This window comes from Oncorhynchus clarkii, chromosome 25 (assembly GCF_045791955.1).
Source record: "Oncorhynchus clarkii lewisi isolate Uvic-CL-2024 chromosome 25, UVic_Ocla_1.0, whole genome shotgun sequence".
NCBI lineage: Eukaryota > Metazoa > Chordata > Actinopteri > Salmoniformes > Salmonidae > Oncorhynchus > Oncorhynchus clarkii.
This window is the reverse complement of record NC_092171.1, coordinates 12,944,470-12,967,895: the sequence shown is the minus strand read 5'-3', so window position 1 is coordinate 12,967,895 and position 23,426 is coordinate 12,944,470. Positions and strand designations below refer to the sequence as shown.

Below are 23,426 nucleotides of genomic sequence, written 5' to 3'. Positions count from 1 at the left end.
GTTTATGTCTATGTGACCTGGCACACCCCCAGCACTGCTACCCTGCAGGTTGTGTATGGCTGGATCGATTCTGTGAGTGACCAGAGAGGTGGGATTTTGTGGGCGATGGGAGAGGTCGTGGTGGGTGTTACTGTTTGCTCCGCTAGCTGACTGCTGACAGGAAGTCTCACTTTTCCCCATTGATTTGAGCTACGCAAGGCACACACACACACACACACACAAACTGGAGCTGTAGCTCTGACATGTCCCAGCGAGTCAGGACATGTCAGAGGAAAACTCCAGTCTGTGCCCTCAGGATGCAGGTTTAGATTGCCAGGGCAAACATTAATAGCCTACATGCTGCAATCAGCAGTCTCCTCTGTTAGTTGGAAATATAACGTTAATGTAGCAGTGTAGTACACAGCCTTATATCCTGACTAAAACCTCTTTTCCCTGCCTCCGTCCCCAGCGTTCCGCTACAATGACCTGGTGTCCCCTCACTTCCTGGATGTGATCGCTAACCTATCAGGCTGCACTGCCCACCGCCGCTTCAACAACTGTTCTGACATCTGCTTCCACCAGAAGTACCGCAGCCACGACGGCACCTGCAACAACCTGCAGCACCCCATGTGGGGCGCCTCCCTCACCGCCTTCCAGCGCCTCCTCAAGTCGGTCTACGACAACGGCTTCAACCTGCCGCGCGGCGCCAGCGGCCGGCAGCAGCACGGCCATGCCCTGCCCCTGCCCCGCCTCGTCTCCACCACCATGATCGGCACGGAGACCGTCACCCCGGACGACCGCTACACCCACATGCTGATGCAATGGGGGCAGTTCCTGGACCACGATCTGGATTCCACCGTTGCCGCCCTCAGCCAGTCACGTTTCTCCGACGGCCAGCTGTGCACTAACGTGTGCACCAACGACGCACCCTGCTTCCCCATCCAGTTTCCCCCGGGGGACCCTCGGCAGGCGCGGAGCGGAGCGCGCTGCATGTTCTTCGTGCGCTCCAGCCCCGTCTGCGGCAGCGGTATGACGTCCCTCCTCATGAACAGCGTGTTTCCACGAGAACAGATCAACCAGCTGACGTCATACATCGACGCGTCCAACGTGTACGGCAGCTCACACCACGAGTCGGAGGAGGTCCGCGACCTGGCCAGTCAGAGGGGTCTTCTGAGGCAGGGCATCGTCCAACGCTCTGGGAAGCCCCTGCTACCCTTTGCCACGGGGCCCCCGACAGAGTGTATGAGGGATGAGAACGAGAGCCCCATCCCCTGCTTTCTGGCCGGAGACCACAGGGCCAACGAGCAGCTGGGTCTGACATCCATGCACACAGTGTGGTTCAGGGAACACAACCGCGTGGCTACAGAGCTGCTGCGACTCAACCCACACTGGGACGGAGACACCATCTACCACGAAGCAAGGAAGATAGTTGGCGCACAGATGCAGCACATCACCTACAATCACTGGCTGCCCAAGGTGAGAACCTGCACTTCTCTCCCTCATAATATAAATCTACTTCTTTCTCATACTCGAACATAGGGTTTTGTGAAAGGTCTTCAGATTGATGAAAGGTACTGTGTCTGTAAGTAATTAAAAGTATGATGTTGACTATAATATTGATGATGATGATGATTTCACCCCCTCCCTCAGGTCCTGGGTGACGCGGGGATGAAGCTGATTGGTGACTACCGCGGCTACAACCCCAACGTCAACGCCGGCATCCTCAACGCCTTCGCCACGGCCGCCTTCCGCTTCGGACACACCCTCATCAACCCCATCCTGTACCGGTTGGATGAGAACTTCCAACCCATCCCCCAGGGCCACATCTCCCTACACCGCGCCTTCTTCTCTCCCTTCCGCATCGTCAACGAAGGGGGCATTGACCCCCTGCTGCGGGGCCTGTTCGGAGTGGCGGGGAAGATGCGCGTGTCGACCCAGCTGTTGAACACGGAGCTGACGGAGAGGCTGTTCTCCATGGCCCACTCCGTGGCGCTGGACCTGGCCGCCATGAACATCCAGAGAGGAAGGGATCACGGGATACCGCCCTACAACGACTACCGGACCTTCTGTAACCTGACCTCAGCACAGAGCTTTGATGACCTGAGGAACGAGATCAAGAACCCCCAGGTCAGGGAGAAGCTACAGAGGTATGTTAGCTATGAGGCTTTCAGGAAACTCACCCCTGGATAAATCAAGGTTAAATTACTGTATTACCTTATCAAAAACCATCTGTACTTTTCTCTCTCTCCAGGCTATACGGCACTCCCCTGAACATCGACCTGTTCCCTGCTCTGATGGCTGAGGACCTAGTTCCTGGGAGCCGGCTGGGGCCCACCCTTATGTGTCTGCTGGCTGCCCAGTTCAAACGACTCAGAGACGGGGACCGGTGAGCTCACATCCCCTCAGCTACCAATTCTAGTCAGATTACTTTTTCCCTCCCTTTCAGAAGGATGAGATAGTTACAGAAGGGTAGCCTTTTTATTTATGGTATGTTTACAGATACAGTGCCTTGCGAAAGTATTCGGCCCCCTTGAACTTTGCGACATTTTGCCACATTTCAGGCTTCAAACATAAAGATATAAAACTGTATTTTTTTGTGAAGAATCAACAACAAGTGGGACACAATCATGAAGTGGAACGACATTTATTGGATATTTCAAACTTTTTTAACAAATCAAAAACTGAAAAATTGGCCGTGCAAAATTATTCAGCCCCCTTAAGTTAATACTTTGTAGCGCCACCTTTTGCTACGATTACAGCTGTAAGTCGCTTGGGGTATGTCTCTATCAGTTTTGCACATCGAGAGACTGACATTTTTTTCCCATTCCTCCTTGCAAAACAGCTCGAGCTCAGTGAGGTTGGATGGAGAGCATTTGTGAACAGCAGTTTTCAGTTCTTTCCACAGATTCTCGATTGGATTCAGGTCTGGACTTTGACTTGGCCATTCTAACACCTGGATATGTTTATTTTTTTAACCATTCCATTGTAGATTTTGCTTTATGTTTTGGATCATTGTCTTGTTGGAAGACAAATCTCCGTCCCAGTCTCAGGTCTTTTGCAGACTCCATCAGGTTTTCTTCCAGAATGGTCCTGTATTTGGCTCCATCCAGCTTCCCATCAATTTTAACCATCTTCCCTGTCCCTGCTGAAGAAAAGCAGGCCCAAACCATGATGCTGCCACCACCATGTTTGACAGTGGGGATAGTGTGTTCAGCTGTGTTGCTTTTACGCCAAACATAACGTTTTTCATTGTTGCCAAAAAGTTCAATTTTGGTTTCATCTGACCAGAGCACCTTCTTCCACCTTCTGTGTCTCCCAGGTGGCTTGTGGCAAACTTTAAACAACACTTTTTATGGATATCTTTAAGAAATGGCTTTCTTCTTGCCACTCTTCCATAAAGGCCAGATTTGTGCAATATACGACTGATTGTTGTCCTATGGACAGAGTCTCCCACCTCAGCTGTAGATCTCTGCAGTTCATCCAGAGTGATCATGGGCCTCTTGGCTGCATCTCTGATCAGTCTTCTCCTTGTATGAGCTGAAAGTTTAGAGGGACGGCCAGGTCTTGGTAGATTTGCAGTGGTCTGATACTCCTTCCATTTCAATATTATCGCTTGCACAGTGCTCCTTGGGATGTTTAAAGCTTGGGAAATCTTTTTGTATCCAAATCCGGCTTTAAACTTCTTCACAACAGTATCTCGGACCTGCCTGGTGTGTTCCTTGTTCTTCATGATGCTCTCTGCGCTTTTAACGGACCTCTGAGACTATCACAGTGCAGGTGCATTTATACGGAGACTTGATTACACACAGGTGGATTGTATTTATCATCATTAGTCATTTAGGTCAACATTCAGAGATCCTGACTGAACTTCTGGAGAGAGTTTGCTGCACTGAAAGTAAAGGGGCTGAATAATTTTGCACGCCCAATTTTTCAGTTTTTGATTTGTTAAAAAAGTTTGAAATATCCAATGAATGTCGTTCCACTTCATGATTGTGTCCCACTTGTTGTTGATTATTCACAAAAAATACAGTTTTATATCTTTATGTTTGAAGCCTGAAATGTGGCAAAAGGTCGCAAAGTTCAAGGGGGCCGAATACTTTCGCAAGGCACTGTAACTAGTGTAACCTTCCCTCCTCCTGGTGCTACCAGGTTTTGGTATGAAAACCCAGGTGTGTTCACCCCGGCCCAGCTGACCCAGCTGAAGCAGGCGTCTCTGACAAGGGTACTGTGTGACAACGGTGACAACATCACCCGTATCCAGCAGGACGTGTTCAACGTGGCAGAGCTGCCCCACGGATACGGCAGCTGTGATGACATCCCCAACATTGACCTGCGCATGTGGCAGGACTGCTGCGAAGGTGGGTCACATGGAATATAAAACACGTTATTCACATTGATGCTGTGTCTTGAAGGACTCCTTCTTCCCTAGATAGTCCACTACATTTTGCCATAGACGTAAGCTGTGTTCGAATACTCATACTAACCACACTACCATACTATTTGTGACGTGAATTGACAATATAGTATGCTTATTGGTCATAGTATGGATATACAGTTGAAGCCGGAAGTTTGCATACACCTTAGCCAACTACATTTAAGCTCAGCTTTTCACAATTCCTGACATTTAATCCTAGTAAAAAATCCCTGTTTTAGGTTAGTTAGGATCACCACTTTATTTTAAGAATGTGAAATGTCAGAATAATAGTAGAGAGAATGATTTATTTCCGCTTTTATTTCTTTCATCACATTCCCAGTGGGTCAGAAGTTTACACACACTCAATTAGTATGTGGTAGCATTGCCTTTAAATTGTTTAACTTGGGTCAAACGTTTCGGGTAGCTTTCATCAAGCTTCCCACAATAAGTTGGGTACATTTTGGCCCATTCCTCCTGACAGAGCTGGTGTAACTGAGTCAGGTTTGTGGGCCTCCTTGCTTGCACACGCTTTTTCAGTTCTGCCCACAAATGTTCTATAGGATTGAGGTCAGGGCTTTGTGATGGCCACTCCAATACCTTGACTTTGTTGTCCTTAAGCCATTTTGCCACAACTTTGAAGTATGCTTGGGGTCATTGTCCATTTGGAAGACCCATTTGCGACCAAGCTTTAACTGATGTCTTGAGATGTTGCTTCAATATATCCACATAATTTTCCTTATTTTTGATGCCATCTATTTTGTGAAGTGCACCAGTCCCTCCTGCAGCAAATCACCCCCACAACATGATGCTGCCACCCCGATGCTTCACGGTTGGTATGGTGTTCTTTGGCTGGCAAGCATCCCCCTTTTTCCTCCAAACATAACGATGGTCATTATGGCCAAAATAGTTATATTTTTGTTTCATCAGACCAGAGGACATTTCTCCAAAAAGTACGATCTTTATACCCATGTGCAGTTGCAAACCGTAGTCTTGTTTTTTTATGGCGCTCAGCAAGGAAGAAGCAGTGGCTTCTTCCTTGCTGAGCGGCCTTTCAGGTTATGTTGATATAGGACTCGTTTTACTGTGGATATAGATACTTTTGTACCTGTTTCCTCAAGCATCTTCGCAAGGTCCTTTGCTATTGTTCCGTGATTGATTTTCAGTTTTTGCACCAAAGTGTGTTCATCTTTAGGAGACAGAATGCGTCTCCTTCCTGAGCGGTATGATGGCTGCGTGGTCCCATAGTGTTTATACTTGCGTACTATTGTTTGTACAGATGAACGTGGTAACTTCAGGCATTTTGGAAATTGCTCCCAAGGATGAACCAGACTTGTGGAGGTCTACAATTTTGAGGTCTTGGCTGATTTCTTTTGATTTTCCCATGCCATGATGTCAAGCAAAGAGGCACTGAGTTTGAAGGTAGGCCTTGAAATACATCCACAGGTACACCTCCAATTAACTCCAATTATGTCAATTAGCATATCAGAAGCTTCTAAAGCCATGACATCATTTTCTGGAATTTTCCAAGCTGTTTATAGGCACAGTCAACTTAGTGTATGTAAACTTCCGACTTCAATTGTAGTTAGTATGCCAAAAGTTCCCAGGTGTTATACTAAATAACCCAAAATATGTATTTTATGCGCAGAGGACACTTTTCCCGTACTTTAGGGGCCATAATACTATTCTTCAGGAAATGGGCGTGGCTTCACATCGTTTTCAGATTTGAAGAAAATGGTGGAAAATATGTAGCTGAAGTACAAGAGATACAAAGAATTGCTTTAACTAATTTTGACAAATGTTAAGAAGATGTTGAGCAATGAGTTACCTTAAACGTTATGTTGGCTGACAATTTGTTAGGTAGGCTGTCCTTACGAACCACATAGCATATCATTACAGCAGTATATGTATGTTGTTAGCTAATGTCAGTTGGCTACTTATGCATCAAACTTGCCAGTATATTAACTATAGGCTAACTAACTACCCAATGTTTATTTGATTTTTCCCGTTTTTCTTAGCTTAGCTAAATGGTATACTCGTTGTGTGTTCTCAATGGACATTCGGGTGCAAATTTGCTCGATTTCAGAGCACTTTCGTCTGAGTGTACCAGAGCGCAGAATAATATGAGCGCAGTTACAGTCACCAATGCTCTGGATAACATGAAAACTGCCTAACCAGCTCTGCTAGGGCGAATAAAATGGTCAGAGTGGTTCATTTGCATCTGGAAGTAGCTAGCAAGCTAACCAACGTTAGATTGTAAAGTCAGAACCCTCAAATCAACACTACTCCTCGGTTTGAGCGTCCAGTGTGCGCTCCGACAGCGAAACGCTCAGAATTTACATGCTGACAATCTGACAACGCTCTGAATTTACGAGCACACTCTGGCACTCCAGATTGAATTTAAGAACACACACAAGTCGTAAAATATCCAAGTAGTCATTTGTTATGCTAACTACCTAGCAAGAGGTTGCATAGTGATAGGTTTGGTTTCTGAGCCTTTTATATTATTAATCATTAGGTATAATAGAGACATGAGGGGTGCCATAATGACGCTTGGGAGAGGCTGAGTGCAGGGAAAATGATCACATGTAGCAGTACTGATAAGGGGAGGAACCTTTTAAGGCCCATATCACTCATCTCCCTGCGTAGCAATAATGATGCAATGTTTAGTGATAACAAGGAGACTCCACCCAAAGTGAGTTATGTATACTACCACGGGTGAAACCATGTTTTTGTCTAATGTAGCTGTATTGATCCTCTGAGCAGAATAAACTTGGTTTAACCTTTCTAGAGCAGGCGTTCAGCTAGCGGAACCCCTCGACAACATTCCGCTGAAAAGGCAGCGTGCGAAATTCAATTTTTTTTTGTTGAAATATTCACACAAGTCCAATACAGCAAATTAAAGATTAACATCTTGTTAATCTACCCACCGTGTCCGATTTAAAAAATGCTTTACAACGAAAGCACCACATATGATTATGTTAGGTCATAGCCAAGTCAAAAAAACACACAGCCATTTTTCCAGCCAAAGATAGGAGTCACAAAAAGCAGAAATATAGATCAAATTATTCACTAACCTTTGATGATCATCATCAGATGACACTCATAGGACATCATGTTACACAATACATGTATGCATTGTTCGATAATGCGCATATTTATATCCAAAAATCTCAGTTTACATTGGCTCGTTATGTGCAGTAATGTTTTGATTCCAAAACATTCGGTGATTTTGCAGAAATACTCATATTAAACATTGATAACGATACAACTGTTATTCACAGAATTAAAGATAGACGTCTCCTTAATGCAACCGCTGTGTGAGATTTTTTTTAAACTTTTCTGAAAAAGCATAATCTGAGAACGGCGCTCAGAGCCCAATCCAGTCAGAGAAATAGACGCCAAGTCAACAGAAGTTAGAAATAACACTATAAATATTCACTTACCTTTGATGATCTTAATCAGAAGGCACTCCCAGGAATCCCAGTTCGACAATAAATGACTGATTTGTTCCATAAAGTCCATCATTTATGTCCAAATAGCCACTTGTTGTTAGCGTGTTCAGCCCAGTAATCCATCTTCATGAGGCGCAAGCACTTTGTCCAGACAAAAACTTGAAAAGTTCCATTACAGGTCGTAGAAACAAGTCAAACGATGTATGGAATCGATCTTTAGGATGTTTTTAACATAAAACATCAATTATCTTCCAATCTGAGAATTCCTATGTCTGAAGAAAAGCACTGGAACAAGAGCTAACTATGTCGGGAGTGCGCGTCACGAGCCTGTGACACTCTGCCAGACCACTGACTCAAACAGGTCTCATGAGCCCCTCCTTTATAGTAGAATCCTCAAACCAGTTTCTAAAGACGGTTGACATCTAGTGGAAGCCGTAGGAAGTGCAACTTGACTCCATAGACACTGTGTATTCGGTAGGCCAAACTTTGAAAAACTACAAACCTCAGATATCCCACTTCCTGGTTGGATTTTTCTCAGGTTTTCGCCTGCCATATGAGTTATGTTATATTCACAGACATCATTCAAACAGTTTTAGAAACTTCAGAGTGTTTTCTATCCAATACAAATAATAATAAGCATATATTAGCATCTGGGACAGAGTAGGAGGCAGTTCACTCTGGGCACGCTATTCATCCAAAAGTGAAAATGTTGCCCCCTATCCCAAAAAGGTTAAGTCATTCATATTATCTGTTGAGTTTGTTCTCTGAAAATTAGATCCTAACGATAGCAACAGCATCAATTTCCGGTAGACAGGCGACGAGCTAGTAGGCTCAACTGAAAGGATACTGTTAGTTTACAGTATACTTAAATTAACTAATAGTATATGATATATGTAGTATATACTCATTAAGTATGTAGTATACTGTATGTTAGAATGGGTATTCGAACACAGCTCTAGTGTATTGTCTTTCTATGTGGCTTTGTTCCAATGTAGCGATCTGTGGGAATTGGGAGTCTCTGGGCTTGGTTGTGTTGATGCTGTGTTACACACTTGTGGACTGTGGCTATGGTACTCTTCAGTCAACTTCCTCTTCTCCTTGACATCATCAGAATGGAATGATTTTTAGAACATGCTGCTTCCATCTTGCATACAAATAAAGAACGCTACCAAGACTGGTACTCGGGGTTACACAGTGTCAATGTCCGGACGTTTAGTTATGTGGAACGTGTAGTCAGAAGCAGCAGGACAAGGGTCCAGTTCTCTGTCGTGTTGTGCTAACATTCGATTAGGAGGCACCTGACTGGGCTTTGTGTGTAATCATTGGTCAGTACCCCACAGTGTTTTAAACAGCATTTACAAAAGTTTGACATTGTGCGTTTGTCTGATAGTGCTATCTGTATGACTGCTGTCATGTGAAAACATCAAGCAAGATAAGATAGTGAAGAGATTAAATAATTAACATATCTCCAGGCTTCATCTTCTCACAGTAAAAATGGGCATTGACTAGGGCAGGGCTTGGGTATCTTTTGAATTGATTAGTGGCTCAAATGTACCTTTGATCAACATTAGAGCAAATGCAATGGGTTATTTAGCTGATTTTGGTAGTGTGTTTGTCTTGAGAGATGAAGAGAATCAGCTACCTCTTCTGTTGTACCCTATTACCATCTGACCCCAGAACTGCTGCTACATAGCCAGGATTTTTAAGAGATATTACCGTGTGATTGTAGGGGCTAGAGATTATATTGAGAGTTAAAGCCCTGATGTTGTTCATTCTTTCCCAGGATTCTATTTACTAACCCAGCAGGATACAATGGGATGACAGTAGGTACACATTTGAGAGCTTTCAGTGGGAGTTTGTCTCGCTTCATCCACATTATTTGGTTAACGTGTCGTCAGATGTACAAGCAGCGCAGCCAATTCACCAATTTACTGAATTTGCCAAAGCATGCGGTAGTAGTGTCTGGGGTGCACAAGAGGTTTTCATATTTGGAGAGCAGCTGAATGTTCCCTTCAACAAACCCCTGAGAATACAGGACTTCTGCGAGCAGTAGGCTATTACACATAATAAGCTATTTACTCCCTATTGTGAGACACACTCCAGTCGCCGTCCATTTTCCATTGGATCATATGTTGGCTGAAGGCACGAGTTGCACTGAGTTAAAAAAACATTTGTATTCAGGTGGATACTGTGGTGTTCTGGTCCCGTGTGGCTCAGTTGGTAGAGCATGGTGCTTGCAATGCCAGGGTGGTTGGTTCAATTCCCACAGGGGACACACACAAAATGTATCTACTCACTACTGTAATTTGCTCTGGAAAAGAGTGTCTGCTAAATGACAAAAATGTTAAATGTGGGAGATGTTTCACCCCACTCGTCCTCCACCCTTTTTTAAAAAAAAATGTATTGGTCACAGGCGCCGAATACTGTAAAGGCTTATTTACGAGCCCATTCCCATTAATGTAGAGTTAAAGAGTAAGAAAAATATTTGCAAAAAAAACAAATAAGGAAATAGTAACGCAATAAAATAACAATAGCGAGGCTAGATACAAGCAGAACCAATACAGAGTCAATGTGCAGGGGTACCAGGTAGTTGAGGTAAATTAGGTAATAGAGCATGTACATGTAGGTAAGGGTAAAAGGGACTAGGCAATCAGGATAGATAATAAACAGAGTATGAAGTGTGTGTGTGTGTGTGTGTGTGTGTGTGTGTGTGTGTGTGTGTGTGTGTGTGTGTGTGTGTGTGTGTGTGTGTGTGTGAGAGAGAGAGAGAGAGAGAGAGCATATGCAGTGAGTGTGTGTGTGTGTGTGTGTGTGTGTGTGTGTGTGTGTGTGTGTGTGTGTGTGTGTGTGTGTGTGTGTGTGTGTGTGTGTGTGTGTGTGTGTGTGTGTGAGAGAGAGAGCATATGCAGTGAGTGTGTGTGTGTGGCATCAATATGTGTGTGTTTTGTGTGTATGTCAACGTATGTAGTGTGTCTGTGTGTGTGTGTGTGTGTGTGTGTGGCGTCAATGTGTGTGTGTGAGCGTGTGTGTGTGTTTTGTGTGTGTTAGCATGTGTGTGTGTCTTTCGGAGTGTCAGTGTTGTATCTGTGAGTGTGAGTCTAGTGAGTGTGCATTGAGTCAGTGCAAAAATAGAACAACTAAAAAAAATATACAAAATGGGGTCAATGTAAATAGTCCAGGTAGCCATTTGATTAACTGCTCAGCAGTCTTATGGCTTGCGAGTGGAAGCTGTTCGGGAGACTTTTAGTCCCAAACTCCGGTACCGCTTGCCGTGTGGTAGCAGAGAGAACAGTCTATGACTTGGATGGCTGGAGTCTTTGACAATTTTTAGGGCCTTCCTCTGACACCGCCTGGTGTAGAGGTCCTGGATGGCAGGGAGTTCGGCCCCGGTGATCTACACTATATATACAAAATAATGTGTACATTTGGCTATTTCAGGCACACCCGTTGCTCACGTGTATAAAATCGAGCACACAGCCATGAAATCTCCATAGACAAACATTGCAGTAGAATGGCCTTACTGAAGAGCTCAGTGACTTTCAACGTGGCACCGTCATAGGTTGCCACCTTTCCAACAAATCAGTTCATCAAATTTCTGCCCTGCTAGAGCTGTCCAGGCCAACTGTAAGTGCTGTTATTGTGAAGTAGAAACGTCAAGGAGCAACAATGGCTCAGCCGTGAAGTGGTAAGAGACACAAGCTCACAGAACGGGACTGCTAAGTGCTAAAAATCGTCTGTCCTCGGTTGCAACACTCACTACCGAGTTCCAAACTGCCTCTGGAAGCAACGTCAGCACAACAACTGTTTGTCTGGAGCTTAATGAAATGGGTTTCCATGGCCAAGAAGTCGCACACAAGCTTAAGATCACCATGCGCAATGCCAAGCGTCAGCTGGATTGGTGGAAAGCTTGCCACCATTGGACTCTGGAGCAGTGAAAATCCCGCTTCACCATCTGGCAGTCCGACGGATGAATCTGGGTTTGGCGGATGCCAGGAGAATGCTACCTGCCCGAATATATAGTGCCAACTGTAAAACTTGGTGGAGGAGGAATAATGGTCTGGGGCTGTTCTTTATGGTTCGGGCTAGGCAACTTAGTTCCAGTGAAAGGAAATCTTAATGCTACAGCATACAATGACATTCTAGACGATTCTGTGCTTCCAACTTTGTGGCAACAGTTTGGGAAAGACCCTTTCCTGTTTCAGCATGACAATTCCCCGTGCACAAAGGGAGGTCCATACAGAAATGGTTTGTCAAGATCGGTGTGGAAGAACTTGACTGGCCTGCACAGAGCCCTGACCTCAACCCCATTGAACACCTTTGGGATGAATTGGAACGAGTGAGGCCTAATCACCCAACATCAGTGCCAGACCTCACTAATGCTCTTGTGGCTGAATAAAATAAATTACCCCGCAGCAATGGTCCAACATCTAGTGGAAAGCCTTCCAAGAAGAGTGGAGGCTATTATAGCAGCAAAGGCGGGACCAACTTCATGTTAATGCCCATGATTTTGGAATGAGATGTTTGACGAGCAGGTGTCCATATACTTTTGGGCATGTTGTGTACTGGGCTGTATGCACTACCCTCTATAGCGCCTTGCGGCCAGATGCCGAGCAGTTGCCTTACCAAGTAGTGATAAAGACAGTCAAGACGCTTTCAATGGTGCAGCTGTAGAACCTTTTGAAGATCTAAGGACCCATGAAAAAGCTTTTCAGCATCCTGAGGGGAGTTGTGCCCTCTTCACGAATGTGTTGATGTGTTTGGACCATGATAGGTCCTTAGTGATGTGGACACCGAGGAACTTGAAGCTCCCTACCCGCTCCACTACAGCACCATCGATGTGAATGGAGGCCCGTTTGGCCTTCAGTTTCTTGTAGTCCAAGATCAGCTCCTTTTTCGCCCCCGTTGAGGGAGAGGTTGTTGTCCTGGCACCACACTGCCAGGTCTCTGACCTCCTCCCTTTAGGCTGTCTCATCATCCTCAGTGATCAGGCCTACCACCGTGTTGTCATCGGGCAAACTTAATGATGGTGTTGGAATCGTGTGCGGCCACGTAGTCGTGTGTGACGACTAAGTGTGGTGGAAGTGTTGTTGCCTACCCTCCCCATCTGGGGGCAGGATCCAGTTTCAGAGGGTGGTGTTTAGTCCCAGAGTACTTAGCTTAGTGATGAGATTGGAGGTCAGTATGGTGTTGAACGCTGAGCTGTAGTCAATGAACAGCATTCTCATGTACAGTGCATTCAGAAAGTATTCAGACACCTTGACTTTAACCACATTTTGTTTATCTTACAGCCTTATTCTAAAAGGGATTACATTTATTTTTCCCTTATGAATCTACACACAATACCCCATGATGACAAAGCAAAAACATTTTTTTAGAATTTGCAAATGTGTAAAAAATAAAAACTGAAATATCACATTTACATAAGTATTCTGACCCTTTACTTTGTTGAAGCACCTTTGACAGCGATTGCAGCCACCAGTCTTCTTGAGTTTGACTCAACAAGCTTGGCACACCTGTATTTGGGGAGTTTCTCCCATTCCCAGTGTCACTTAACAGCTATTTTCATGTCTCTCCAGAGATGTTCGATCAGGTTCAAGTCTGGGCTCTGGCTGGGCCACTCAAGGACATTCAAAGACTTATCCCAAAGCCAGCCCTGCGTTGTCTTGGATGTGTGCTTAGGGTCGTTGTCCTGTTGTTCCTCCAGATGTGACGCTTGGCATTCAGGCCAAACAGTTCAATCTTGGTTTCATCAGACCAGAGAATCTTGTTTCTCATGGTCTGAGAGTCTTTAGGTGCCTTTTGGCAAACTCCAAGCGGGCTGTCATGTGCCTTTTACAGAGGAGTGGCTTCCGTCTGGCCACGCTACAATAAAGGCCTGATTGGTGGAGTGCTGCAGAGATGGTTGTCCATCTGGAAGATTCTCCCATTTCCACAGAGAACTCTGGAGCTCTGTCAGAGTGACCATTCGGTTCTTGGTCACCTCTCTGACCAAGGCCCTTCTCCCCCGATTGCTCAGTTTTGCTGGGCGACCAGCTCTAGGAATATTCTTGGTGGTTCCAACTTCTTCCATTTAAGAATGATGCAGGCCACTGTGTTCTTGGGGACCTTCAATGTTGCAGAAATGTTTTAGTAGCCTTCCCCAGAAATAAAGTATTTCTGTTTTTTTATTTTAATAAATTTGCAAATATATATTTTTTTTAACTATCGTTTTTTAGCCCATAGATTTTGTTATAATGTTTGAGTCACTCAAATATCACATGAATACAAATTAAACATGGCAAAATGTATAGAATTGCAAGAAAATGAGCTTTAAAAGTGCAACATTTTCTCTGCACCCCATGGCAAAATGTATAGAATTGCAAGAAATAAGGGGATGTTCCCCAATGCTGGAAGGGGGGCCTGAGTGAAAAAGTTTTGGAACCACTGCAATAGAGATTGCGTCATTTGTGGATCTGTTGAGGCGGTACGCGAATTGGAGTGGGTCCAGGATTTCTGGGATGATGGTATTAATGTGAGCCATGACTAGCCAAAAAGCATTTCATGGCTACAGATGTGAGTGCTACGGGGCGGTAGTCATTTAGACAGGTTACCTTGGCGTTCTTGTGCACAGGGACTGTGGTGGTTTGCTTGAAACATGTAGACTGTAATATGGTAATTCATCAATTAATAGTGAAATGAACAAATGTCAGAAATCAAGTCAAGAATGCCATTATGACTGTATCAAAATCAGCATTGGACAACAGCCAACTAGTTTAATCAGTCTTTGCTATGAGCTCAGATAATTCCCCTTGAGAATTTAAGAGCCAGACCTAATGATTTTGGGATTAAATATATGACTCTGCTTTAATAAAGGGCGCTCTGTGTCTCTTTTCCTTAGATGATTGTTTTCCTTTCTTCTCTTGGATCTGATCCTGGATTCATTTAGCCTTCACAAATGAACATGGGAAAAGACAAGCTAATAAACAGTGAATATCCTGTCAGTGGAGAGGGTCAGAAGAGAAGAGGACAGAGTAAATGCATTTTCACAATAAGCACTTGTCTTTCAAATACTTGTCTTTCAAATACAAATACAGTTGTTAGTTTGCTAACTAGTGAATTTTTTTCCCTATTATCATAGACATGGTATAATTCGAAAGACCTCTAAACAAGATATGGTATCAAGAACAAGATACAACTAACTGAAACAAGCCACCTATGATTCCCCACATGGCAGCTTCCTGTCATTGTTGCTATCTATCTGATCAGAATCATACCAATGTTTTGTCACTCATTTTGTTGAGTCTTCGTGGATTCTACACGCAGCCAGAGTCAGTAGCCGCAGCATCGCCCAACATCTAAATCTAAACAGATTGGCTAGTGAAACACACACTTGGCACCCTGATTGGACCAGCAAACTGTCAATCAGCACAGGATCTGGTGCAAGGAAAACGTCAAATTATAGGGAGAGAGGATTGCCATAATAAATAAATATGCAGCTCCAAAAAAAATTGGGTGATCAAGAATATTAACTGTAAGCCCACTACCAATGGGACAACAATTGCTAGCTTTTACCTACTGGTCTTTTGGTATGTGACAATTGCTTGAAATGGATTGTTTACTTATGAAGCTTGCATTTGGAATTTGTTATGAAAATGAATTATTACTTTGGTGAAGATGCACCATAGGCTCTCCAAACTCACGCCAGTGGAGTTATTTTTGGATTCTGTTGAAATGTTTGATATTGCTTTCACACGTTTAAATGCATAGGCCCTATGTGGTAAATCTATATTATTTATAATACTACAGCAATTGCCATCGTGTCGTCATTCCATCCCCGTATTGCAACATGTCGACATTTCTGTGTCACGTTTGATAGGTCTACAATACATTTCCAGTTAGCCAACCATTTGTTCCCCTGCTCTGAGTGGGCGCGATGTTTATAGTGCACATGAACGTTCGCAAGACTCATGAGGTAGAAGTTCTGTTTATTTAATTAAATATAACATTTCCTTGATTCATATTTCCCTGATTACGTCGGAGTTCCATGTGTCTGTGTCCTACGTTCTAGGCGATTTTGCTATAGTAGCCCCCGCGCCTCAGTGCGTATAGAAATAGGCTACGTGGCCTGCGTTCCACGCTTTGGAGTCAGAACGTTGAATAAGAGAAAATTATTGTTCCACGTATGCATGGTGTTGAAATATCATTAGCACTCGTTAAGTCTGATTGAAGACAAATTTACCAATGTAACAATGGATGTGGAAATTGCCTTTTAAATGATTGAATCAGTTTATTCGTAATTGCCAATTGGGTAATTGTATGGTCCTGGGGGCCAAAGTTCAGCTGTATACTCTCCCCATTTACCTGTGTCTGTTCAGATAGGACAGGTTAATCCTGACACAGAGGTTATTTATTTTGGGTTATTGCCCGTGTATATCTGTGAATATTTGGTAAATCTACTTGTATATTTTGTATAATATGACACTTTCACCAATGGATCACCAAGACCTGGAAATAAATCTACACTCTGAGCACTTCAACCTGCCCTGCCTTCTGCTGATTACAGGCCCTTACCACGGCCACAAGGTCTATATTTTACAATTACATAGGCTAATTCAACTAATAAAAATGGCTGACTGGTAGCCTCAATAAGTAGACAAAGATGTGTATTTGAAGTCATTGCATGTATATATTTTTTTTACTGGACTTGAAAACTTCTGACTGGACTTGACTTGCTGTTAGAATGCACGACTTGGGCTTGACTCCAGTCTTGACCTGTTCTACTTGGGACTCGACTTGAGACTCGGACCTTGTCCATCCTCTGCGGCCTTCTACCCCTGCGATGCGAGCTTAACAATTTTGTGACTTTGTCAGGCAACCTGTCTATAAGGTGTGTGCATGTGTTTGAGGGCTGGTGAGACGAGTGTATTATCTGTTCTAGGACCAGTCTGAATGGCCTTGTGTGGGAAGGTGGCCTCTCATTAGCTCTGCTCTCAGATCAGCTCTTTGAAGTGTGATGAAAGGGGACTGGCAGATGAAGTGGTGTGTATCCAGGGAAGATCCCCCACCTACCACCCACCACACTGTACTAAGGTGTGAGTGAGAGACTATAAGCAGAGACACTTAAGCTACCACCCTTACCAGTGTCAGTGATCACATCACGGCTAAGACTGCACAGTGCATGGGCCCTGGGTTTTAACTCATTGGTCTTTATGCAATCTGAGTTTCCTGATATTCCCCGTTGACTAAATTGTGAGTTGTTGTACCCCCCCCAGACTGCAGGACCAAGGGTCAGTTCAACGCCCTGTCCTACCATTTCAGAGGGCGCAGGTCAGTGGATCAGAGCTCTGCCGAGAAGAAGCCTGCCAACAGCATACAGCAGAACATCAGGTAACTAACTAATGCTACTTGTTTGGTACCTTGTCATTCTCTGACTACATTAAGTTCCTTGGATGTGATAACCATTCTGCATCATAGCTAACAACTGTGGTGACTAAAACCATTATAACTTACAAAGTTATGCTATAATAAGGTTGTGCTGAATTTTGGGGTGTGTTTTCTTACATTCCAGCCCAGCTGAAAACGCTACTGAAAATCTTGTGAATGTCACCCTCACCTCACAACAAAGCACTGAACCCTCGCTGAATGACTTCCAAGACTTTGTCGTAGACATGCAGAAGACAATCACAAGTTTACGAAAGCAGGTGAGAGCAGTTGTATACTGCACACAGGCTACATCAGCTGGGTTTGTTCGTCATGACTTGAGTGTTACCCCAATTTCATTCTGGCTGCTCAGCACACATTCAAACAGCAACAACGGGTATTTTTGGGGTAGTGATTTGAGTGCTTATTTCCCTCCTTCCTTTACGCTGCAAGTCCAGACATGTTCAGCTCAGGCTCTTACAGGTAGAACCCATACAGAACCGTGTAGAATCCAGACACTGTTCCAATATTATGATTATTAGCCTATTTTCAATATCCCCAGATTGAACGTGATATGCTGCCTGAGGGTAGATGATCATGTAGCATGAGGCACACTGGGGTGGGATGAAGGGGAACTAACGGTGCTGTAGGCTAACATGGCTTTGATTAAGTCCTCAGAGGTATAGAGGATTTAAACAGACCGGGCCCCGAGTCCCAGCTTTGGCCCCTCTGTGTGCTGCCTAGGTCTTTCAATGCTAAGGGAGGGTTATTGATTGTAAGTCGATGGTTAAATAAATCTAGGTTGTTCGCGTGACTCGTATTACAGGAAAGACGTGGGCGGTGTGTGTGTACATATGTGTGTACGTGCTTTGTGTGGCGCTCTGATCTTCAGTTAGCTGAGAAAGATGGCATCACGGGCCTCATGGGGTGCATTACTAAAGCAGTAAGGCCAGAGGAGGTGTGGTATATGGCCAATATAGCACGGCTAAGGGCTGTTCTTAGGGATGGCACAATGCGGAGTGCCTGGACACAGCCTTTAGCCGTGGTATAGTGTCCATATATCAGAAACCCCTGAGGAGCCTTATTGCTACTATAAACTCGTTACCAACGTAATTGGATCAGAAAAACTAAATGTTTTGTTATAGCCGGGGTATACGGGCTGATATACCATGGCTTTCAACCAATCAGAATTCAGTACTGTAACCACCTAGTTTATAAAATAGTCTAACCTGGCTCTCCATACCTCCTTTTCTTCATCTCCATTTACCCCTCCTGTCCCTGTCTGTCTGTGCAGATTAAACGACTAGAAGCTCGTCTGAGTAAGACAGACTGCACTGATGCGGCGGGTCGTGAGCGATCGGACGGAGAGAGGTGGAAGAATGATCCATGTTCCACATGCGAGTGCAAAGTATGTACACACACAGACACACGTGTCCATACAGACCACACACACAAGTGCACACTACACACAGACTTGCACAACCACAGTCTATTCACCACTCACTCCTCAACAGGTACACAGTGCGATGTGTACAGTATATTCACTTTTCACATTCACACCCATTTTATCAGGCCTGTCTGCCATTAGGGGCCTCTTCCCACACCTTTTTACACTGCCCGGAGTTGGGCTAGCTGATTACATTGACAGTGCCAGCACCACTCCCCTCAGCACCATGCCAGTGCCAGAATCCACCTGTCCTGTCCTGTCCTGTCCTTGTCTGGCGCCATTGGCCAGCATTACATCCTCTCTCTCTACCTTTTGGCAGTACCAACCTTCTGGCACGGCAGACCCATGTACAGTATGTCACCTTTCTGCTTGACCAACTCATTTGATCTCTTTATCTCCATGACTCTCTTGTCTCTCACTGTTCTGACTGTTGGCAGAGGGGAAGGTCTCTCATGCCAAACCTGACGGTCCCCCTCTCTATTTCTCTCCCTCTTTCCCTCACTCTCTCTCTCTCTATCTCTTTTTTTCTTCCCTCACTCCAGGGTGCCCAGGTGACGTGTTTGGTGGAGTCGTGTCCGCCGGTGGAGTGCCAGAGGCCTGTGAAGCTAAAAGGAGCATGCTGCCCCGTGTGTTACAACCAGGGAGAGGAAGCGGCCAGCAACAGCCATACCCAGACAGGGAAACAGGCACCGGGTAGCCACCAGTATGTATAACGTCTCAGGGGCCACCATGTATACACACAGAGGGAGAGACCCTGACGGTGTGCTTACTTTACAGCCACCTGCACCCAATTGCCTCGTTTTCTATTCGTTTTTTTTTTTTTTTTTTTACAAAAATCATTATTATTATTTTTTTTATTGATTTTGATTGTCATGTCTCCATGGCCAACTAACTGCTGGAGGCTTGGTTTCAAATCCACTGGCAACGGGAGAGCAGTCACTATTAATCTGCTTCCTTCTGGAACGAATGAATAAATGGATGGATGGACAGATGGACAATCCCTCTTCCTGGCCCGGGGCCTCCCAAACAGGGCCTCAGAGAGTCTCTGATCTGAAGTGTTACCCCACCACTGCATTTGAAGGCCCCACAAAACACCTGAAACAAATGTGTGGTGTGAAGAGGAGGGAATGTCACTGCAGCCGCGCAGGAAGGGGAAGTAGGTCGGCCATGTTGTCTCACAAAGCTTTCTCAGGTTAGAGATGCCGAAAAAAAAACTGGTGCTATTTGTCCCCTTTATCTTAACGATTTAGTCACTAAAAACTTCAAAGTATTGTTTTTGTTTTGTTTGTTTTTTAACAATATGCAAAGCAACAGATACACTCATTATGTGCCTTCTCATCTTTTAAAAAAATTGCATTTGAGATAACATTTTTTTATTTGCTCGAAATACATTTTATGTACAAAATGACTTCTGCTTTTACAAAATGTTTATGGTGCTCTATAACATATTCTAAATACCGGTATGTATTTCTCCCTTTTGTATCACCTGCTTACATATGAAGATAATGTGAAGCCCTACAAAAACTTTTGTAATGCAAAGATGTCTACTGATTTATTACCTTGTTATCACATCTGTCTCCAATGGCAACTGTTGGTGAACTGAATAACATCTGGTATTTAGATATGTTATCTCCCCAAGGCCATGTCAACACTTTTATCAAATTGAGGGAGGTTGGTTGGAACTGGGGCTTGGGGTTGGGTTTGAGGCGGGGATGTTCTCTTTTGGCCTAACCACTTCTTACTGGAAGGCATTATGCATTTTTATCTCTCAAGATGTAATGCTTTTTTCACACTCCCATGTTGTAAAAGCAGTGAAAAGCCATTTGTTACCACTATAGAGATGGAGTAGTTTTTGTCCCAACTTTTTCAGTTCGCCTACTCCCTCAGTGCCTACTGCAAACCTACCACAGCAGTTTTCTCAGTCTTACCCGTAGTTGACCCCTCTACCCCTCTGTCCAGCATTAACCCATACTCAAACGTAGACATTGTAGGACTGCAGCCATACCACTTTACTTTAACTATCTGGTGCTCTCATAACCCAATCCACAGCTTTTCAGCTCCAGTTTATAGGACACTCACTTACATGCATTCCTTTCCCATTCCCCAGCACTCAGTCAATATGATGTTGTAACCATTCTCCTCTGTGTGCTGGAGAGAGTGTGTGTGACCAATCATCCGTTTTTTCTGGCGGCTCCTCGGAGCGTCTCTTTAGTGTTAACGCGGGTGATAAACCTCGCCTGGCTCTCATCTCTTAGGTTCCTGGGAGACGATGGAGATGGAGGTGACGTCATTTGGCCGGGTGTGCGAGGAGCAGACTTTGACCTCTCTGACCCACACTCCGATCTAATGGAAGCCAGATGGGAGGGGAGGGGGAACGGGAGAGGATGCCAATCAAATATCTGGCGCTGCTTTATTTCTGGAGGCTGTCTATTGTTAGTAATCAGCCAACAGAGTGTGTCCCGTTGACAGACACACACACATACAGGCCCATATACCAGTCACTCAGCCCCTTGTGCTGGTCCACTCTGCTCAAACAGTGATTTATAGTTATCTTCTGCATTATCTTTGTGTTGTCATGGTGATGTGCTCAGAATGTCCCAGAAATCAGATACAGTATGCTGGAGGTGTTTGGGGTTTCTCCAAGAATGTCAAAGCAATCATGTGATGGTGGTGGAGCCTCATAGCAATGTTGGCACATTGGTATCAAACCACATGGATATTTCCTGCTTTTGTGTTGTAGACCTATACAGTTTCATCTCCTTCAGTGTTTTAACCTTTTCTTTTCTCCTCCCTGTCATTTCCTCTGGGTACCTTTGTTTTTACTCCTGCTCCTGTGTGTGTGTGTGTGTGTGTGTGTGTGTGTGTGTGTGTGTGTGTGTGTGTGTGTGTGTGTGTGTGTGTGTGTGTGTGTGTGTGTGTGTGTGTGTGTGTGTGTGTGTGTGTGTGAATGAATGTGTGTGTGTGTGTGTGTGTGTGTGAATGAATGTGTGTGTGTGTGTGTGAATGAATGTGTGTGTGTGTGTGAATGTATGTGTGTGAATGTGTGTGTGTGAGTGTGTGAATGTGTGTGTGTGAATATGTGTGTGTGTGTGTGTGTGTGTGTGTGTGAATGTGTGTGTGTGTGTGTGTGAATGTGTGTGTGTGTGTGTGTGAATGTGTGTGTGTGTGTATGTGTGTGTGTGAATGTGTGTGTGTGAATGTGTGTGTGTGTGTGTGTGAATGTGTGTGTATGTGTATGCATGGACTCCCAGGGTTTGGCTCCCACCTTTTTTATTTTCATTTTAACCCCTCATCTTAGTGGTCTCTCTTTTGTTCCCCAAACCCACCACTGTCCCCAGAATGCACTGCTCTGCAAGACTGAACATGCTTTGCCTACACTGTCCCAACGTCAGTGGTCAAAGTGGATACCTATCTGACAATTGTATTGTAAGTTTGCCAAAGAATTGTTTGCACTGTAATGTATGCCTCTCTACAATAATAATAAAAAAATAGGCCACATTTGAAATACACAACCACAATGTTTGTTTCTGGCCTGTTATTTCCCGAGTGGATGCTGCTTCTCCCTTTAGATATGTTTCCAAACCATCTCCGTATGGGTAAACATGTACAATACTGCCTCATGTAAAGAAGATTGATAATCGAGTTGTATGTCTCAAAACAGATGTGACCTAACCCAGTTTTTCCCCAATGCTAGCAATCCTGTACTGTTCTACTGGTCTGTTGTGATATGGATTTTAGACTTGAATGGAGAACAAAAGTAAGTCATGTTTAATGAATACTTATTGTCATGGAAACCATATCCCCTGTGTGACTAAGGGAAATATGTCTGTGGGAACTGTGTTGTGGCATTGTGGAGTTAAACATACCCAGATGTTCTGTGTGTTTACTAGTTGGAGAATGGCTGTGCTTCATTTAATTTCTCTCTAGATTGGTCTGTAGAATGATAGAATTGTTCTCTTTTGGGACCTACCAACGTCTTTGGTTACCTCATCTATAGGGACAGTTGTTTTCCCTGACCAGCTTTACTCTTGTCTGGGAACGAACAATGTCTTTTGATACCTGATGTAATTATAGATTTAGTCACATCCTCATTGTAAACCCCTTTGTGTGGTGCACAGATGTGTTGTTTTCAGGATGTGAAATGAGTGTTGTAAACAGACCAACAAGCATCAGAAAGCTTTGTTAACCAAACAGGAGACGGCTGGTGTTTACTGAATGTCTCCTTCCATTGATCATCAAACATTAGTAATGTTATGCATCATCATCATGCCATGGGTGCTTTTTGAATGTTTTTGTGTGGAAAAGTCTGTCTCAGATGTACCTCGGGTAAAAAAAAGAAAAAAGAACGGGATCTTTCACTTGAAAGGACTTTTATTTTCAAGTAGGATGTCTGATGCAATGGTTTATTGTAGCTCTTACAAAGTTATCCCAAATATTGTCTCAGGATTATGTCTTCAGCAGTTTGTCCCTGGATTACCTTCAACATTTAACCTAATTTGGTTCTGAAACCCTGGAATAAATAGTCTTGGGGTCACTTAGAAATGTCCTTGTTTTCCATGAAAACATACACAAAATGAGTTGCAAAATGAATAGGAAATGTAGTCAAGACATTGACAAGGTTATAAATAATGATTTTTAATTTAAATAATAATTGTGTCCTTCAAACTTTGCATTCGTCAAAGAATCCTCCATTTGCAGCAATTTCAGACTTTTGGCATTCTAGTTGTCAATATGT

General features: G+C 44.1%; 1 protein-coding gene across 1 annotated transcript in view; it reads left to right on the top strand.

Annotated features, from left to right (window-relative positions):
* LOC139383680 (peroxidasin) overlaps positions 1 to 22,206 on the top strand; it is an 88,739-nt gene extending 66,533 nt beyond the window's left edge. The window contains exons 16-23 of the mRNA XM_071128222.1: positions 449 to 1,455; positions 1,630 to 2,126; positions 2,231 to 2,365; positions 4,129 to 4,337; positions 17,097 to 17,211; positions 17,393 to 17,525; positions 18,539 to 18,652; positions 19,234 to 22,206. Coding sequence (XP_070984323.1) covers positions 449 to 1,455; positions 1,630 to 2,126; positions 2,231 to 2,365; positions 4,129 to 4,337; positions 17,097 to 17,211; positions 17,393 to 17,525; positions 18,539 to 18,652; positions 19,234 to 19,404 — 2,381 coding nt within the window. The 3' untranslated portion in view covers positions 19,405 to 22,206. The remainder of the gene's footprint in view (positions 1 to 448; positions 1,456 to 1,629; positions 2,127 to 2,230; positions 2,366 to 4,128; positions 4,338 to 17,096; positions 17,212 to 17,392; positions 17,526 to 18,538; positions 18,653 to 19,233) is intronic.
* Positions 22,207 to 23,426: the final 1,220 nt, after the last annotated feature.